This window comes from Vidua macroura, chromosome 3 (assembly GCF_024509145.1).
Source record: "Vidua macroura isolate BioBank_ID:100142 chromosome 3, ASM2450914v1, whole genome shotgun sequence".
Classification (NCBI taxonomy): domain Eukaryota; kingdom Metazoa; phylum Chordata; class Aves; order Passeriformes; family Viduidae; genus Vidua; species Vidua macroura.
Window position 1 is genome coordinate 18,108,751 of NC_071573.1, and position 16,605 is coordinate 18,125,355.

The following is a 16,605-nucleotide window of genomic DNA, read 5'->3' on the forward strand; positions in this document are numbered from 1 at the left end:
GCTGAGGCTTACACACAAACCACACAGTAGCCTAGATCACAGAGAAAGCTGGAAGAAAGGAATCCTTTCTTCCTACTACAGACTCAAAAAGCAAACACATCAGAATTCCTCTGCTTCTCTATGTCCTTCTGTTCACACAGAATTACTCTCCTTAGCGAGATTAAGTGAGCCAAACCACGCAGGACCCTAGTCTCAGCCCAGAATGATGGGCAAACACAGCCTGGCCCCTGCTGACCAAGACAGGCTCTCCACTGGGTCTGTGGAGCACCTTGCTCCTTGGAGCAGAGGCAAGACCTGAACACCATCAGTGGCACAGAGCTGGCTGCCTTGGGTTCAAAGCCTACATACAGCTGGAACAAGTTTCCAAAGCACAGCAGTGCTGTGGCTGAACCCTCTCACTGAAGCAGCCATTGCTTGCTTTCAGAGAATGTACTCTCATGATGGAGAGGAAGCAAAGGATTGGAGATTCTGTACATACTTCATCCAGGCCAGCCAGTTTTAGGCACATACCAACCCCCACCCATACTACCTGAGAATGAACCAAAAGTTCAAGAGACCCAGTGAGTTCAGAGCCCAGCTGACTTTTAACAGCCCAAAGAAACCAGAAACAAAATGGTAAAACATACTCTCTGGCCCCTACAGCTGATCAACTAAAGAGCAAATGCAAGACTGTGGAAAGTGAAATGTCAGCACCTGCTGCTCAGAACCTCTTCTCTAACACACTTACCCCAGGTGGAGCCACACGTCCCTGCACTCCTCATCTGCACTCAGCCCCAACGAGGGGTCTCCACCAAAGTAGGTGACATAGAGACGATCTCTGGGGATCTCATAGACCTCTGTCAAGAGCTCCCAGGCCATCCTACATGCCTCCTCCTGAGCAGGTAGGGGACATAAATGAAGCACAGTAATTCAGGAAGAGTCTTTAGAATGGGAGTCAAACAACAAAGAAGTTAATTTCAGCTGTTTCTCTCCCTTGCTAATTTTCAGGTGTATTGCAAACAGCAGGATGAAGGTCAGGAGAATGAGACAGCTCACTGCTGCCAGTGGAAAACTGACATTCCTAAAATGTTGTGAGACCTTCAGCACAGAGTGCATCTATGTGCTGACCAGCAGAGTAACATGGATTATTTTTTTTTCCACTGAAAAAATGTATATGCCACCTAAAAAACTTAGCATCCTTTATTCTTCTTCCCTTTTCAAACTTTCTAGTAATAAGCATTAAATGAACTGGTAACCTCTTTACACCATATTAAGTGGTTAACACTGGCATTCTCACAGAAAACTTTGATTTTCACATGTTGGTCACAGCTTTGGCAGGCTGAGTGCTTTGAGAGTCTGCAGGACACATTCAGCAAGAGAGCCCATGAGCTGACCACCTCTGTTCCAGGCCACAGAGCTCCCAGTAATGAATCTGGAGCTACCAAAACACCTTCTGCACACAGCCCTATGGCACTACAGCACAGCTCCGAAAGGCAGGCTATATTTTCCCGTATAAAGGGTTCACTCCTATCACCTCACCTTAAAGTAATCCCCAAAGGACCAGTTCCCCAGCATCTCAAAGAACGTGTGATGGTAAGTATCTCGGCCCACATCCTCCAGATCGTTGTGCTTCCCTCCTGCACGCACACACTTCTGGCTGTTCACCACCCGCCGGTACTGGGCCAGCTCGCTCCGGGGGTGCACTGTGCCCAGGAAAATGGGCTTGAACTGGAAATGAGAGACACACGCTCTAGATACCTAGGTGTAGGCATTCCTACAAATGCCTAGGTGGCATCTGTACCTGCTATGGACAGATGTCATCTTGCACAGAGGGCCTGCGCCTGGGGCTCCTGATACACAGAATGGGTCAGGCTGGAAGGGACCACAGTGGGTCATCTGGTCCAGCCTCCCTGCTTAAGCAAGTTCGTTCCAGAACACACGGCAGAGGATTGTGTTCAGACAGTTCTTAACTATCGCCAGCGAGGGAGACTCCCACTGCACTACGGCACTACGAGAGGCGTCCAGAAGGACGGCGCGGCAGGCAGCCCAAAGCAACGCCGGAGATCTCTTTGGCAGGGGACACCCCAAGCCGGGCCGCGCTCCTCTGAGACGCGGAAGCGCGGGTGAGCCGGAGGAGGGGAGGTGCAGGAGAGGGGAGAGCACCTGGTTCATGCCCGCGTTGACGAAGAGGAGGCGCGGGTCGCCGCGGGGCCGCACGGGGGCCGAGGGCAGGCGGCGGTGGCCGTGGCGCTCCTCGAAGAAGCGCAGGAAGGCGGCGCGGATTTGCCCCGCCGACGGGCAGGCGGCACCGCCGCGGCGGGGGCTGCAGCGCCAGCGCCACGGCACCTCCAGCAGCAGCCGCCGCCGCAGCCGGGCGGCCGCAGCCATGGTGCCCCACGGCGGATGGCAGCGCCGCGGCGCCCGGAAGAGGCGGTGCGCGGAGGAGGCGGGACACGGAGGAGCGCGGCGGGACTGCGGGGAGGTACCGCGGGACGGTGGGAAAGCGCCGCGCCGTCCCCGCGGGTCCTGCGGCGCACGCGCGGGCTCCGGTCGTAGCCCGGGCTCGGACGGGCCCCATCCCATCCCGTCCCGTCCCGTCCCGTCCCCTGCGAGTGCCGTCCCCGCCGCCGCCGCCGCAGCGATCGCTCCCGCCGGTCGCGGCGGGCCGGCGCCATGGCGGTGCGCGGGGTGCCGTGCCTGGCCTGGTGCCTCCGCCGAGTCGGGGCCAGCGGCGACTGGCTCCTGCTGGAGGCCGGCACGCAGGTGAGCCGCGCCGGGCTCCGGCCCCTCGGAGCGGGCGGGCGGGTGGGTGGGCACGGCTCTCGGGGTGCAGTTTGGTGGGGTCTCGTGGTTTCTTACAGCGTTTCCCAGGAGGAAAAAGCACCGCCTCGTCCCGCTTAAGGAGCAGTCTCCGTTCGTGGCCGTTCGGAGGGGCCGCCCGGCCTTCTCCCCGGGCTGCCCGAGCGAGCACCGTTGAGCCCCGGTAACGCCCGAGGGCGGACCCAGGCGCTGGAGTGGCCTTGGCCAAGCCTTCGCTTGTTTATATCTATACATTCTTATGTCGTATTTAGGTAGAGTTGTTCGTGAGACGGTAACGTGAGGACGAAGGGAGTCCGTAGCCTAATTAACAAGGCGATGCTTTTGGCGAGGTTAGCAGTACCTAAGGCATAAGGTATTCAGGTGTAAACGAGGTCACGTTTAAATTGTTTTGGTTATGTTTTGGTGCGGTACAGGAATAGCCATTTTCTTAGCGATCGTGTTTTTAAATTGAAAAATGGGCCCTGGTACTCTTCCCTAAAACCCAGCAGGCAAAGATGTGCGGTGACGTTGGGGCAGTGTAAAAGGAGTGCTGTTCTGGTGGTCAAAATCAGGTGGTATGGGTGATGCTGTGGCCAAGGCCTTGTGCTCACACACTGCAAAAGACGCCCATACAAACATATGCTTTTGTTACTCTCCCATTGTGGATTTGAAGCCCTGAGATGTGCAGATATCCTCGGTGAAGGACTGAAGATAACAACTTACAGCCAGGGCACTGATAATTGTGCAGGGAATCCAGTTTGGCATGTTACTGCTCTGATTGTATGCACAGTGGTTGTCATTTGCAGCAGGGAGGCTGATGGCATTCTGGTGCTTTAGGTGTGCCACGCCACAGAGCACAAACTGCTTTTGCTGGAGATTTAAATCATAATCATAGAATATCCTGAGTTGGTAGGGACACACAGGGATCATTGAGTCCAGCTCTTGACTCTGTACAGGACAGCACTAAGAATCACACCACATGCCTGAGGATGTTGTCCAAACACTTCTTAAACACTCTCAGGCTTGGTGCTGTGACCACTTTGGTGCCAAAAGACACTGCTCATATGTGGGGATAGGATGTGATTTGCCAGTACTGCTGTGAGCCGCACAGAACTCCAGCAGGTGAGTGGTAACATCTTGGACCCGTTTGCTAAATGAACTTGATCAAGGGAGAGTTTTATGACTGGCCCTGCTTACTCTCGCTCATCTTGGTATGTGAGGTCCTGCAGATGTCTGTGACTGGGCCCTGAGGATGTCACTGCAGGGACAAATGCAAAGCTGATTTTATGTTTGAATCCTCATGAAGAAGGGAGTATTTATCCATTTGAGTCTCTGTACCTCTTACATATGCAATCCATGCTGACAGAAAACTATATGAAACTTAAGAGGTAGGCACTAATGTGGTTAAGTTTGATTTTGCCATCTTAGTTTGCTTCCTTGCTTTTGGTTATGACATGGGGGTCTGAGTTCTTGCTGTAAACTCAAGGTGAGAACTGCTCAGGAAATGCAGTGCACAGATGAATTAAGAGAAGTGTGCAGAGGAGGCAGCAGAGGAAGGGAGAGCAGGTATGTGCTTTAAATGGCAATCTGAAATTAGATGAGATTTAATAAGATACTGTGCAATAGTAAAATTAAATTATGTCCCTTCTTCCAGAAGATACCATTAGAGTCTAATCCAGTTACTTAGATCACTTTTACTACTGATTATGAGCTGCATGTAGCTTAGATTCTAAGCCATAAGATCAATGGTGTGATTTACAAAAGTGCTGTGTATTTAGGGCAATGTTGAGTGTGCACTTTTTTTGATGACAGTTTTCTGGGCTATTTTTTTCCTGTATCTTTTCTGTTCACAAGTGGTTGAACAGATGCAACTACCAAAAGAAGAGGTTAAGAAGTAGTCTTGAGACCCACACACAGTAGTGCTGGTTTGAAGAAATGGTGTTTGGTTAGGTAATGACTGAGGTGGGACACAGATGGTTTCTGAGTGGCTGAGGTGGGACACAGATGGTTTCTGAGTGGCTTTGAGCAGCTTTGCCACTGAGGAAGATTTCCATGAAACCAAGGTTGTAATGTGCCTCAGAGAAAGATAATACTTCAAACTTTGTAAGCTTCCGTTTTCTATATACTCTTAAAATTAAATGAAAAAAAAATCATATTATGCCAGACTTTTTGGAAATAACCATAAGATGTTGATATAGAGTTTTGCTGTACTTAAATTGAAATGCCATAAACTGAATTTACCATGTCATTACTGATTGCAGTAACTACACTGCTTTATTTTTAGGTGACTATTGGCCGAGGATTAGATATCACGTACCAGCTGGTGTCAAAAACCTGTCCCTTGATGATCTCTCGTAAGCACTGTGTCTTCCAGCAGAATGCAGAAGGGCAGTGGACTGTCAAGGATAACAAGGTACAGAGACCAATTGAAGACCTTGTACTCTTGAGATACATTGAATAGAATCCATTGTTTTGGATCTAGCAGTGTATGGGCTATGATACAGCATAAGTGGGATAGAAGGTCCATGGGAACGTGTCTTGCCTGTTGTGCACTTCCAGCAGGAAACTTCTGTTTGCTGCAGTTGGGATGCAAACTGGATTACTTTCTGTAGGTAGATCTAACTCTTGGTTTAGCATTTTTCAGACCAGTGTGGCCTGGCCAAGGGCACTTTGCAGTCTGTGAACCTGTTTGGTGTTGCTTTCTTTAAAAATATCCTATATGAATTTTGATACAGGATTTTATCCTTTCAAAAGGATAACATTCTTGTAGTGCTAATGAAAAGATAAAGTGCAACTCCTTATTGTAGTGACACAATTGCTTTAATTATAATCAACTTCAACAAGAATCTAGTGTTAGAGAAACCATGCTTCATGTTGTGTTCAAATGAATTTCTCCTGAAAGTTCTTCTCAGCTGATTAGGATAAAATGTTGATGTTAGAGTCCTCAACCGGGTCTCACTTTGACTTCTGTTTTTTATGTCATGATCTCTCCACTTTCTTATGCAGTCTGAAAACAGTAAAATGAGAAATTTGCTTTAAAACAGCACTGGTAGGACAAAAATGTTCAACATGTCATGCAGATTTGAAGGATGTTTGGGTTGAGAGCAAATTAGTTGGAAAAGAATGGAGTGGCCACTATTAAAATTACACTGCTCTTAAACTTGTACTACATGTATAAACTTGAAAACCTAATGTTATTGCATGATAGGAAACATCTACCCTAGATTATCTATTAACACTTCCTGTCTCTTTTCACTGTTGACCAGTTGGTCAGCTTGTTTCATTGACTATCATTGAGATATGTCAGTTCCTAGTGTTTCTGCAGTTCATCATGAGCACAGACCAGTTTTGCTGGTTTTGAAAACATTCTTGAGCTAATTTTGAAACCTTTTTTTGTGCTTTGAACATTATCTCTGGAAGAACATTTTCCTTCTTTACGGTCTCCTTGTATTTATGAAAAACTTTGTTTTCTTCAAGGAGTATAGCTGATGCTTCTTTTTATTTCTTTTTTTTTTTTTTCCTGTAATTTCAGGTAACATTAATTGCCAAGAATAATTACTGTAGTATTCTATGTTCCTGACAATGATCTATTGTGGAGTCTTTATTATTATTTAGTTCTTATTTCTGAAGCTTTTGTGCAGGTTTTTCCCCTAAGAGTTCATTGTTTTCCTTCTGCACAAGCACATATGTCAAAATGTTGCTCTTGGTGCTTGTACACAAAATCTGTAATGCAATAATAATGTGCAGTAAATAGTACAGTGCAGTAACTGTAATAAATGCAACACTGAGCCAATAAACTGGATATTACAAGGTTTATTTGAAGAGGTGGCTTGTTCTGATTGAAGCACTGAACAGGTTGGCTGTGTTTATTTACAGGTGCCAGAAATAACTTTCAGAGGATGCTGTAACTACATATTAAATTTTGGTGGTTCTGTGTTTATTGGCAGAGTCTAAATGGAGTTTGGCTTAATAAACAGCGCCTGGATCCATCAAAAGTCTATCCTATTGCTGAAGGAGACCGTATCGAGTTGGGAGTGCCTTTGGAAAACAGAGAGACTGCTGAATATGAGTATGAAGTAATTAAAGACGAATGGGAGAAAATTAGACCCTTTTTAGCCCAAAGAAGTGACCTGGGGAAAGCTAAGTGTTCAAGGCCTAAACGTAAATTTAGTTTGGAGGAATTGGAGACATGCGGATCAGAAGGTCCCTCAAACTCCAGATGCAAAAGAGACAGAATGTCCTGTGGCAATGAACCTTTAGATAAATCATGGGGGCAGGCAGAAGAGGCCAAATGGCTAACAGAGAAGATGGATGTCGAGATGCTTTCTCCTGGACCCAGTGAGGGGGATAGTGGTCCAGTGCATGGTAGCCCTGTTCACTCCAAGAAAGCTGTGACTGTCCCCCAGAAGGACCAGAAAGGCTCTGGTCTTGTAGAGTCATGGACTGGCTTGAAAAAGTTGAGGAAATCTCTAGAAGATACAATGAAATTAAAGGTCAAAGTGCAGGAGAAGCAGACTGCAGTTCTGAATGTGAAGCAGAAGCGCAGGAAGTGTGATCAGAAGGAGATCCTAGTAATGGAACAGGAGCTGCAGGAGTTGCAGAACCAACTCTGCATGGAACAAGAGCATCAGCAGCAGCAGGTGGAAGAGCTGGAGAGGACATTCTGTAAAGAGCAGCAGAAGCTAGAGGTATAATGGTGGCAATAATTTTGGCCTGTGTCTTCATTTCGATGGAATGCCTCGTATAAGGCATCGATCCAAAATAGCTCTTGAACTATACAATAACAAAAATAGTGCTTGTGTGATTTACCCCTGCTAAAGTTTTTGTGGAAGTATTTAACTTAGCATGTAACACAATGCACATACTAAAAGAAAGTGCAGAGACAGAAGAGATTTGGCTGCATGGGGAGTTCAGAAAAAAAGGTGCAAAATAAAGCATTTCAATTGGTAAAGAAGCATGTTTTTAAATAAAAAAATGAAAGCCATTGCCTGATCTCTCTTGATTATAGAGAGGACAAGTTGAAAAGTAATCACTTTAAATGTGAATTTCTCTCAATATATGGCTGAAATAAAGCCCAGTTTGCCTGGCAAGTGCACTGTCTTTACAGTCAATGAAATACTGCATGCCTTAATCCCTGGAGGGAAGGAGATTATTTTCCTACTTTCAAAAAACCCTCTCTTGCAATCTGTAAGTACCTTTAAGCTGTAAGTATGTGTGATAAGTTGCTTTTTTGTTAACGGACTGAAATCTATTTGAACTTGAGACTGCTCAAAGTCTGGTTTAAAGAAGGTGAGGATTCATCTTGGAGTGAGTCTAATAATTAGTTACTTCCTTAAAGTCTACTGCTAAAGGCAAGATACCAGTATCAGAAGTACAGAAAATTTGGAGTTGTGACCTTAGAAACAATGGGACATTTACCTGGAGCTTTAGGTATCTCTGTAGTCTTTGAATGTACTCAAAGACAGTTGTAGCTTTTAAGCTGTTGCTGATCTCTTTGCTTCTATGAATATGCTGGTGCCTTTTGAGCTAGAATAATATGGAGGTATTCCAAATATGGAACTGTAAATGATATATCCATTTTAACTCATCACAGTAAATGATAGCTCTAATTTCTGTTCTACACATGTAACCCTGGAGTGGAACATCTTGCCATTTGTTGAAAATCAGTGTTGTTTCTTTAAGCATATTTTCTAAAGAGGGTGTGCAGAGTAGTAATTTTCTGTCTCATGTTCTTCAAGTCTCTTTTTTCCCCCCCACTTCTTACCCCACCCAGGGAGAAAAGTGTCAACAAGGGGAAGAGAATCTGAAGGAGCAGCTGGCCCAGGTCCTGCAAGAGGCAAGTGATTATGAGTCTAGGTTTGGTCTAACTGTGTAACTCGAATATTTAAATCTTTCCAAGTGTTATGGCCTCTTGGTAGAAGACAAGGACTTTGCCTTAGGTGACTGAAAAACCTAACTGAAGTGAAAGAATAACCTGGAAGAGGGAATGCAAAGTGTGATGGCACTGGGAAGGTCATAAATAACTAGCAGTGCATTCCAATTTAAGTTAAGGATAAACTGCCTTAATACCTCAACTTATATGTGTTGCTCTTCTAGGAGGAGAATAGGAGAAATTAGTGTGCTGAACCTTATAACCGACTGAGCTAATGACTATGGCCACATATCTTTAATAGGATAGCTTATAATAGTACTCTTATAACTTCTGGAATGGTATTATTACAGCATCGTGCTTTGATGGAAGAACTGAATCGTAATAAAAAAGATTTTGAGGAGATAATTCGAGCCAAGAATAAAGAACTGGAAGAAACCAAGGTAAGGAATAACTGCATTCTTAGTTTTATTCGTAAGTGAAACATCATATACTGCATGAGCAGAGGAGATGGTTTATTTAACATTTGTCTTGGCTCTGCCTGGCCTCCTATAGTGCAAAATATCTGTGTTTTGAGGTGGCAGCTGACACTGGGGGAGGAGGCACCTTGCCCTTTTTATGAAATGGTTTTGAACAGTTGTTACTAGATCTTTCTCAATCATAAAGAAAGCCCAAAGCATCTGAACAGTGCATTTTGTGAGAGAAATGGGCCCATTGCACCCTTTCTTTGAAAAACAAACAAACAAAAATCAAACCAGAAATAACAGGAAAAAAATCCACCGACAAACCAAAAGTGTTTGAAAAGTGAGGTGCTTCATTTTGAGTTAAAGTGCATTCAAGTAAAACTGCATTGTGACAGCAGTTCTATAAGGGAGTGTCAGACTGAGGCAGCATGGAATTTGAATAATGAATGAGATAAGCCACAGTTCTTCCTGCCCTTGACACAAAGTGATTAGTGGAAAATAATTAAGGAGATCCTTTCCTCTGTCTTACTTTTGGAAATTATCACATTATCCACCACTGATAGTGTGCTTTGTTTTTTAATGTCATCTTTGGAAATTTGTTGCTGTTTCAACTATAGCTTCAATTAGAAGAATTTCCCTGTTATTTTTAGAAGATAGAGCAGGTACTTAGCCTAATTGGCCTAATTTAACTCTTAACAAGTAAACAAAAAGATTTTTAGGTTGTTAAATGCAAGTAAATGACTTAAACTTTATTACTTCCTTTTTTTAGCATTTGAGGTGTTTAGTCTGTTGGGTGTTCTGCTTTTCATATCAGACACCAAAAAGAAATATTGATTAAAGCCAAACTCTTGCCAGGAGCAGGTTGAAAAAGATTCTGAAAAGATTGATCAGCTGGTAGTTCCTTTAGGCTGAAGGGAATTCTGGTAATGGCTGCTGTTCTTCCTTCCAAGTTCTCTGTAGTGGGTGGGAATATTCTCAGTACTGCTGAGACTACAAAGAGGAAAGAGATTATAGATCTGGGTATGTGATAGATACCCACTCCACTTGACATGTGGAGATTTGCAGTATGGTTTTCTTCTCCTGCCCACACACTTCCTGCCAACTGAGAAAAACCTTGCTCTTTGTTGGTACACAACCACATGTACTTTTCCACCAGGAGGAGAAGGAAAAGGTGAGAGCCCAAAAAGAAGAGGTGCTGAATCAGATGAATGATGTGTTGGAGAATGAGTTGCAGTGCACAATCTGTTCTGAGCACTTTATCGAGGTATGTTTAAACCTGTATGGGTTTGCCAGTAAAAAAGAGACTTGAGAAGCTTTCCATAGCTCTAGTAACACAATATTTAAGCCCTTTACTTCACTTGTTTAACAGTCCCAACAGACCCACAGTGAGTTCTTAAGGGAAAGAGTTGATCCAGAGATCTATTCTGTCTGCCCTAGCTCTTCTTTGCTTGACAGCAAGTTCAGCTTTAATGTCTCTGTCTGCATAGACATGAGTGCTTAGTCCTAAAATGCACATAAGTTTGGAGCACTTGTGTAGGTTTTTGAACTGGTGCTCTGAATTGCTGCTGACAGCTGCTTGGGGAAGAATTATTTTGTAGTGGACCTTGCTTTAAGCCGACTAGAGTTGGACTGTTTGAGCTTTAGATATATGGAGAGGTTAGTAAAGGAAGGGAGGTACCATATTCAATCAAGTCCTGGGATGTTTGTATTGGGCAGATAAACTCTTTCTTTGAGAAACTGGTCTGTTTTCATTTGATTCTACAAGTACTAGGCTATGCTTGTTGTGTAGACTGTTATTTTTATTTTGCTAGAAGGTCAGTTTCATTACATTACATTTTTACTATGGGAAACTGGATGTGTTAGCCTTGTTAAAACGGCTTAAGACCTAGCTGAAATTTTAATTTTTGGTTTCTCAATATATTAAGATGCTATTTTGCAGTATCTGAGTTTTTTTCCATAATTTATCCTTTTCAAATTGGGATAACTTGTAATAAAATTAATTTTTTTTTTCTGTTTCTGACTTGCTGCAACTTACAGTGACTCCATTAACTGACTTGTAATGCTGGCCTGACCTCTGGCATGGCGGGGGTTGTGTGTGACTCCTGCGAAGGCCCTAAAGGCTTTGGGCTCTCCAGTCCCTTTCCCTATACAAAATGTTCATCTAATATTTCTCTGTATTCAGTATGTTTTTGCTTGACAGTGCCTGTGCGAGCATGCTGTGACCAGTATCCTTCTGCTGAATTCCACAGGCAGTCACTCTGAACTGTGCACACAGCTTCTGCTCCCACTGTATCAATGAGTGGACAAAACGTAAAGTGGAGTGCCCTATCTGCAGGCAGGAGATCAAATCAAAGACACGCTCTCTGGTGCTGGATAACTGCATTAACAGGATGGTAGAAAAACTGGATGTGGAAATGAAAGAGCATCGCCTGAGCCTTATCAGAGAGCGGAAAGGTGAGAGGTGGGTGGATGTGGCATGATGAGTACAATCTCTTATTCCATCTGTTTTGCATAACTTTCTTTGGCACCTATATACCAAGAAGATGCTCAGGGAATGCTGCAGAAGCACTAAAAAAATAGTAATGAGATCGCTCGACTAACTAGCTTTACTGCACAGTAAAATAAAATTAGTACAAAGTTTGGAAAAAGACTTCAATATGAACTCCACGGTCTGGTGGGACAACTTAGTTTAACCATGCTAAAGGTTATGCTCTTTCAAAGAGATCACTCAATAAAAGCAAAAATACATAAAATGTTCCTTGAAAAATTTACCAGGCACTTTTGATTAAGCTGTGGAGTACATAATTACAGAAACTCAGCAGACCTGACAAGAAGCTCCAAATTCTCTACTATGTGCTAGATTTATGTAGGAAATCTCTGAAAGAGACAGTGGTATATCGTGTAAGTATGGCTGAACTGACAGTTGCTCTGACATGTTTATTTTTGGGGAATTAAAGCCACTCTGGCTTACAGGCATAACATCTTGCCTAGTTGTTGCTAAAATACTGTGCATGATGGTGATTGCTTTAATAAAGACCTCAGTATGGGTTATTCCTAGTCTGCTTCCTTCTGAATTTCTTTCTAGAGCACTTGACATTGGTATCTAGGTGCTAAAATGTAGATGTCTGTTCCTCCTACTCCTTAAATTTCTATTGCTGTGTTCTCTTGATTATTTTGTTTTCCCTTCATAGAGATGAGTGCATGATTCTTAATTTTGCAATGTACCAAATTTTATTTTTACCAAAAGAAAGCTGCTTTTGATACCTTTCAGATGTGCCATGGTGACATAGAATGACATCACTAAGCAGTGCTAGTTCAAGCCTGAAATGATAACCTATGTAACCCTTTCAGTCTGATTCCCTCAGGAAGTGCTGCATTGCTGTGAGGCTGCCTGGCTCAGCTACAAGAATTGCTTTTACCTCTGTGGAACTGAGGCAGCCCTTGTGTATTGCATGCTGTGGCAGAGTGCCACAGCGCTCCTGAAGTGTCTGGTCAGGTAGCTGATGGACACTAGCTGAACTGGTGCCTTCATTGCAGCCCATTGTGTGTTACACCAATGGTCTTCATCCTTGTTCAAACAAAAAGCAAGTGAGTTCATAGCCTATCTTCAGAAATAACTACCACTAGGAAATAATTTAAATTTACTGTGACATACTTCAGCTGGAAGGTGAAATGGTTTCTGTGCCTCTTTTTGTGCAGTGATGGAAAGGTTTTGATTGAAATGAAGATAACCATTTGTCTATTTAAAATTAATTCCTAAGAAATATACCTGTTAAAAGAAGGAGGATGTTGGAAGTGGCACTTCAGAAGCTGTCAAGGCTTTCCAAGAAACCTTTCTAGGAGTCTTAGTAACCCTGGCACTAGAAAGACAGCTTGCAGTCTTAAATAGATGAAGTTTTTGATGAAGCTATAAGTGTCCTGAACAATCAGTACTTGTTTGAGAGTCCCTTACCACATTTTTTCTTTCCTTTTCTTACCTGGCAAGACACTGAAATAGTTAGCCACTTCCATTGCCAGTTGTGTCCCTGTGAAGGGGTGGAGAATGTCTCTTCCTCGTCTGTGTTACCTTAATAGGAAAAGACATATAGAACACTTTAGAGCACTTAAGAAAACAAGCAAACAAATAACTCACATTCCTTTGTTCTTTTATGCTGAAAACTGAAATGCAAAAGGCCTATGTCCTGCAGCTTGAAAGACTTATTGCAAACTGACAGCGAGAAGCTAAAATATAGTTTCAAAGACAAGTAGTAATTTAGCATTTGTGGGTACAGTGGTCACAGCTAACTTTTGTATCTGTGTGTTTTGAATGCAGAGAAACAGAATGTGATGGTGAAACCAGCCACAGACAGTGACAACCGTGTCCCTTCTACCAGCATCTCCATCTTGTCAATGAGCAGCTGTGACAGTGAGGACTCTGAGGAGGATTCTTCCTATAGTGAAAGCTACTATGTTATCTGAACATTGTTACTGCAGACTCATTGCCCCTGTGCTGCCTAGAACCAACCTATAATGGTGTTTGGTTGACTGCTGCTGGAGGAGTGGACTCGGCACCTGGAGGGACCTGTGAAGAGGCTGGAGCTGTAAACTAGCAGCATTTGGAAGAAGGATCTTGTTTTCCAAATGAATGCACAGAAGCTTGATCTCGAAAACAAAATTGGGTTTGTGAGAGAACCGACTGCCATTATGCTGGCTAATTGACTTACAAACCCTAAACTTTCATGTTAGCTTGTGACCTGCTCAGTGTAATGAAGGAGCTTGTATTGCATCATTGCTCTTTCCTTAGTGAATTACATGTTTACATCAGCATCTCTTATTTCAAGCAGCAGAGGGAATGTCCCAAGCCTTTTGAGAACTTGGCCATCCCCACCAGCAGGCAGGAGTTAGGTATATCAGGAAAAAGTCTCAACGTGGGTTTTCCTCTTGAATTTCATATGGCAACTAGAGTCATCCCAGGCCTTTGGCATTAAAGGTGATAAAGGGTGGGATATGGACGCTGTTGGCTGCAAGTGCATTGTAAGCTAGCTGTTGGCCATCGGCTTGCTCCCTTTATGTAGCCCATTTTCCATTAGATAGGGATAGAGGAGATTAAATCTTCCAGAAGTCTTTAGCTAATGTTCTTTTCATGTAGTGTCTTTGGTTTGTTCCCTCTTCAGGCTTTTGCATAAAGGGTTTTAGAACTGGGAAGCAGCACATCCAGAAATTTTTAGCAATGACTTTAAAAACATATAATCAGCAGCAAGAGAGGAACCTCTGAGTCTTCAGGCGTGCTGCTCTCCAAATTACTGAAATGTCCTGTTGGCAGGGTAGGAAAGTAGCATCTGTAGACAACCACAAGGTACAGAATGAAGCACTTCATTTACTGTTTACAAGACATTAACTGCTGAGGTGTGGGTTGTACTACCCTTATGGCAAATCACTTGTTCATAAGAGACCGATCAAGTCTTGCCTCATCCTATCATGTATTTGTCGGTTGAGTTCAATTTTCTAGTGACTTATGCTTTTGACTTAGCTGTTACATGGAAAGGACATTTACACTGTGAGAACAGAATGGGGAAGCCCTTCTCATCTGTAATATTTCTTTGGCTCTTTGTATATACATTTTTGTTTCTATGTTTATTTTGTTTAAGATCAAAAATATAAATCCATTTCTGCATTAGTCTTCTTTAGTGCAGCCACTGAGATGTCTTTTAGTTGTCTTTAGACTTTTTTGAGAAAACAGACTATCTAATTTAATGACTTTGCTTCATGTTTTGAATGCTGTATGCAGTGTGACTGCTGTAAAGTTAATTGAAAGATGTTTGTATTCAGGAACTGATCAAAGACAGCCCAATCCTTCAAGACTGTGTCTACCCTAATGCTAATTTAATAGCTACAATCATACCTCTTACCTGCTTCCCCCAAGAAAGATCCCATTAAAAAGGTGCATGAATGATGTCCTAAGGAAGTAGTGTATTCTGACAAATTTTGTCAGTAGGATTTAAACAGGAGAGGCCTGATCAGTGGGCCAGGCAGCTTGCTTAAAACTTCAGTGTAAGGTTTCTTTTGTGAAGGAGACATTACATCTTCTGTATTCTTCTTTCTCTTTTAATGTTCACTTTCTGTGTGTGCTCTTGAGAGTTTCTTTTGTGAATAGATGCTTTCTAGAATGAGCAAGAGAAGAGCATTCCTCAAAATGCTCATGAAATAGGCTGATGTGGAACAGGCATTTCCGATGAAGAGGAGTAGAAGGAAAATACTCTGGTTACGTAGGACTGCAAATTCTTCGGCTCTGTACCTCTTCCATACTGCTATGCTTTTTTTCTCATTTCATTTTGCAAAATACATATTTATTTTATTATGTTGGTGTTTATGCATATTGCAGAGAAGGATAATACTTCCCCTGGTAACAAAGTGGTAATCTTTGGTTTGGTTTCTGAGTGTGTCTTCTTTTCAGTAGAATGCAAAGAATGTAAGTGGTGTATTCCAAATTATTTTCACTTTTACTGGTAGGTGCACAGTGTGTAAATGTCCATAGAGAGACATTAAGTATTAATAGTGTCCACTTACAAAAGCTTTTCACTGACAAAACCAGACCTGTATATCTGCAGTGTGCTCTCCTTTGCTCTAAGGTCTGGATACTTTCTTCTGCTTGTTGTCTACTTGGATGTGCCCTTGGAGATGTTATGTCCTGAAGTGTTACCTGTCTTGGGATGGCATCAGGTGCTTCCAGATGTCAGTTACAACTGAGCTAGTCACAGATGATGCAGGGCAGGTTCAAGATTTGCTGATTTCCCTTGGAGGACATCTGTCAGGTAGCGTGATAATCGGACACTTTAAGAGCAATACATTGTCAGCATCGGTGGAAGAGTTGGGAAGGGGTGCTAGTAAAAGGGGACCATCACAGAGGGATGTTTACCTCATACAGGTCTGTGGAGTCCAAGACCAATCTGACAATCTTGTGCAAGAAAAATACACCACGTGTGTGGTGAGCCTGTCACAGGCAGAGTGGGAGCTTCAGACAAAGTTTAATTATTAAAGGAGCCCTCCCATTTAGTCACAAGGTGCAGACAGGGCCCCCTTGGTTTCTAAAATCCTTCTCCGAGAGAAGCCTGGATGCAGCTGGATCCAGTCTTAGCCCCAGACTGTCAGTGGTTCATGTGGAAAGGATTATATAGGTGTAAATGAACCTTTACACAACTTTGTCCTGGAGGATTTAAGGATGGCTAACCAGATACATAAATATGTACAATTTATTATGATAATGATTGGACAAAAAGATCTTAATCAGGATTATTTACTACACAGTATAGGAGGTAGAACAGCTCTTACAGTGCACTATGATGAAATATTGAAGCAGTTTTTTAAAGCAATTGTATTAAAGCGAGGGAAAAAAAACCAATTAAGTAGAGATAATGTTATTCACCCATGACTGTGGACTAATTTGTTTTGCTCAGTCATGAGGAGTAACCTTGAGCAGCATCCCCAGTCAAGGGAGAAATCTCCACACATACACTT

General features: G+C 43.1%; 2 protein-coding genes across 7 annotated transcripts in view; one reads left to right on the plus strand and one right to left on the minus strand.

Annotated features, from left to right (window-relative positions):
* Positions 1-2,912, minus strand: part of AARS2 (alanyl-tRNA synthetase 2, mitochondrial) — a 17,599-nt gene extending 14,687 nt beyond the window's left edge. Inside the window, exons 1-3 of one of the 2 annotated variants that reach the window (XM_053973183.1) lie at positions 2,839-2,912; positions 1,519-1,707; positions 728-873 (exon numbers count right to left, since the gene is read on the minus strand). In XM_053973183.1, the coding sequence (XP_053829158.1) occupies positions 728-873; positions 1,519-1,554 (182 nt within the window). In that variant the 5' untranslated portion in view covers positions 1,555-1,707; positions 2,839-2,912. Of the gene's footprint in view, positions 1-727; positions 874-1,518; positions 1,708-2,142; positions 2,389-2,838 lie in introns of those variants that run through there. The other variant, XM_053973182.1, reaches the window with a different exon arrangement.
* Positions 2,557-15,514, plus strand: RNF8 (ring finger protein 8). Of its 5 annotated transcripts, none has more exons than XM_053973185.1 (8): positions 2,557-2,742; positions 5,063-5,191; positions 6,726-7,466; positions 8,552-8,614; positions 9,001-9,090; positions 10,268-10,375; positions 11,361-11,572; positions 13,424-13,561. In XM_053973185.1, the coding sequence occupies exons 1-8, from the start codon at positions 2,653-2,655 to the stop codon at positions 13,461-13,463; spliced, it is 1,473 nt and encodes a 490-aa protein (XP_053829160.1). In that variant the 5' UTR covers positions 2,557-2,652; the 3' UTR covers positions 13,464-13,561. The 5 variants fall into 5 exon arrangements, with proteins under 5 accessions (XP_053829160.1, XP_053829159.1, XP_053829161.1 ...); XM_053973184.1 differs by having other exon boundaries at positions 2,560-2,742; positions 11,361-11,565; positions 13,424-15,514; XM_053973186.1 differs by lacking the exon at positions 2,557-2,742 and adding an exon at positions 2,967-3,151 and having other exon boundaries at positions 11,361-11,565; positions 13,424-15,514.
* Positions 15,515-16,605: the final 1,091 nt, after the last annotated feature.